We start from the raw sequence: 3,138 nt of genomic DNA on the forward strand, positions 1-3,138 counted from the left end.
CCCCAGCCGGACAGTTAATGAGTGACAGGGTCCCGGAGCCAGGCTATAAGGAGCCGCTGGCCAGAGGGGCTGGTGGGAGCAGGTAGCCGGCAGGGGAGGGACACAGAGAAAGCGAAATGGGTGGCAGCTCGGTGTCAGGGCTCCTGTCCAGGGTGGCTGTGGTCGTCCTGGTGCTGCTGCCCAGCACACAGTCAGTCTACATCCAGGTGAGTCCCTCTGGCCAGCCTGCCCCTAGCCTGGATGTCCCCACAGTGGGAGACTGGGATGGAGAGGGGACTTTAGGGCCTTCATGGGAAACAGGAGCACACGAGGCCCAGGGCTGAGCCCACACTCACTCACCGCTTGGAACCAAGACAGCTGGTGGGTGGGGGCAGCTGGAATGCTGATGGTGATGATGATGGTGACGATAATAAAATGCTGTTATTCAGCATTGCTCTCAAAGGTCGGTCCTGGTCAGAGGTCAGAGTGTGGAACGAAACATGGCCCCTGCCCTGGAGAAGCCCAGCTCGGGGTGGGGACCCCTTCGAAGCTCCCACTGCTGTACTTTCCTCTGTGGAGGGATAGAGTGAGGATGGTCACCAGAAAAATTGTCCCTGGCGAGTGACTCTTCACCTGACATTCCGTCACGAGCGGGAAGAGGCGGGCTGCTGCAGGCGGAAGGCATGGCGGATGCAAAGGCTCAGGGAGAAGACGGCAGGGGCTCCAGGGATCCTTTCTGGTGCCTATGAAGCGGGAAGGTGTCTACCTGGGGTGTGGCAGGATGCCACAGTGGTCCTGGAAGTCACATTCCTGACTCTGGGCCTCCTTAAGAACGGGAGGGATGCTAGGCAGCCGGCCTCTCCCTGCAGTCCTGGTCTTCAAGTCCGGCCAGCTTCAGGGTGGCCACATTTTGTCATATCAGCTCAGAGATCTCCCTGGAGGCAAAGTGGGTGCCCTGGGTACCAGGCACCTAAGAGGAAGGATGCAGAATCATCTCCATTTGTGAAATGAGGCTCAGAGGGAGCGAGACAGGCAGCTGGTTAGGAAGGTCTGGGATCTGAACCAAGGGTCTGTAGGTCTCCCTCCAGAGCCTATGCCTTGAAGCGCCGCTCCATAGCCTGGACAACCTCATCTTCCAGTCCCTGGGCTCAGCACTGCAGTGGGTGTGAAGTGTCAGGCACCACCTCCCACTCCCAGTCTGTCCTTCCAGTACAGCCTGGACTTGCCGTGAGCACAGGAAAGGCTCTGCTGTGTGTGGACCCTGGTCTCCTGGCAGGGCCTACCCCCCTAGAAAGGATTGATGTCTTCATGTTTCTTTTCCCTCTGGTCCCCAGTACCAAGGTTTCCAGGTCCAGCTGGAATCAGTGAAGAAGCTGAGTAGCCTGGAGGAGAAGTCGGTGCCCAGTCCCCGCCTGCAGGCCCAGAGCGTCCTCCCCTATGTGTGCCACCATCCGGCCCTGCCGCTGGACCTCCAGCCCATCTGCAGCTCCCAGGAAGCAGGCAGCATCTTCCAGGCCTTGAGTGAGTGCCCTGCCCCCGTGGTACATCCTGCCTATCGTCCTGTCTCTCCACTGCGTCATGCGGGTCCTATTAAGCATCCAAAGGCCCAGAACAGGGAGATTCAAGAAACCCAGTCCCTGGGTCCTGGTTTGGGCACTGAGTGCTCAGCAGGCTGGGAACCCCCTCAGTCCCAGGCACCTGGGGCCAGCTGCTCATGCTGCTTCCCAGACTCCCTAGCTGGGAGGGAAGGGAGCCCTGAGGCAGAGGCCCCTCAAGCATGTCACAACACAGTGAGAAGGGGAAAGCCCGGCAGGGACAGGGAGATGGCTCACACCTGGGTGGCATACAGGATCCGAAAGGCCTGCGAGAGGGGAGCGACAGGGAGGGATGAAACATCTGGCCAAGAGAAGGCAGCCACTAGCTAGCGTTTATTGAGCAGCTACTAAGGGCCAGGCCCTGTGTCAGTCCCTTTGCCTGCATCTGTCCTCACAACCCGGTCAGGCTGATCCCCTCATTCTACAGACAAGAAAACTCAGAGAGTAAAAGTGACTTTCCAGGCACCGCTAGAAAGAGGGGACCTGGGGCCTCCACCCAAGCCACTCACTCAGCCTCTAAAGTCTCTTGTTTGCAATCTGTGAGAAAGACACCAGGGCCTTCCTCAGGCCCTTGCTCGGCAGGCGTTTCCTGGCTGCCCGGACAGCAGCCCCCTGGACCACAGATGTTTCAAGTTCAGGTTCATCTGACCACTTTCTCCCCTACCCAGGGGACATCGCTAACGACGACTGCGAGCTGTGTGTGAATGTCGCCTGTACCGGTTGCCTCTGAGATGGTCGTGCGCGCCCTGGGCCCACTATGGACACCTTGCCTCCCTCCCCAGTCCGCTGCCTTCACCGCCCCCACCCCACGCAAGCTCCGCCAGGACTCCTGGCCACCAAGGTCATCAGCATCCTTTCCCGCAGAGCCGCTGGGTCCGCCACAAAGCAACTGGACACACAGATGTAGAAGAGTTTGGCCCCCAGGGCAGGCCTGTTGCTGAATAAAGGTTCTATACTGACATAGTCAGGAGCCCTTTTGTTCATCCCCAGCAGCCATGGGCAGAACTTCTTGGGGAGCTGGGTGGGTTGAGGAGCAGGGTTGGACGAAGACTAAGGTGAGGAGTTGATTTGTTAAGTCCCTTTTGCTCTAGGAGGGGGCGAAGGTCTGAGTGGAAATGAGGCGCCAGAGAGCACAGCCCGAAGAAGCCACAGGGCAACTCTGACCATTCGACCCTGAGCCAAGCTCAAAGCCCGGCTGAGCTGCCCAGTCAGATCCTCTGTGCTCAGGGCCAGGGAGGCGAGGGAGGAGCGCCCTCCAGGAGGTGGGACGGGGAGCAGGAAGCACAGGGCACCCCACCCTAGGCCCACAATCAAAGCGGAATCTCCCCAGGGCTCCCAAGAAGTTGGCCCTTGGCCTCCTCCCTTGCCTTCTTGAGCTCCTCCCTTCTTGGGTTCCCCGGGGCCTGGTGGCCAGGACCTGTGGCCCCTTCCTCTCACTCTCCATCTCAGCGGCCCTGAGGACTATTAGAAATGGTTAGAGCCAACAATTGTGCGGTTGCTGTGCCCTGGGCGCCGTTCTAACCTTATGCACGTGTGAGCTCACACGAGCCCTCACCACAGCCCG

General features: G+C 59.5%; 1 protein-coding gene across 1 annotated transcript; it reads left to right on the top strand.

Annotated features, from left to right (window-relative positions):
- Nucleotides 1-116: 116 nt before the first annotated feature.
- GUCA2B (guanylate cyclase activator 2B) lies at nt 117-2,304 on the top strand (the record flags this gene model as incomplete). Its single annotated transcript, XM_084243172.1, has 3 exons — nt 117-206; nt 1,314-1,500; nt 2,243-2,304. The coding sequence occupies 3 exons, from the start codon at nt 117-119 to the stop codon at nt 2,302-2,304; spliced, it is 339 nt and encodes a 112-aa protein (XP_084099298.1).
- Nucleotides 2,305-3,138: the final 834 nt, after the last annotated feature.

The sequence above is a fragment of the Talpa europaea genome (assembly GCF_964194135.1).
Source record: "Talpa europaea genome assembly, chromosome: 9".
Lineage (NCBI taxonomy): Eukaryota > Metazoa > Chordata > Mammalia > Eulipotyphla > Talpidae > Talpa > Talpa europaea.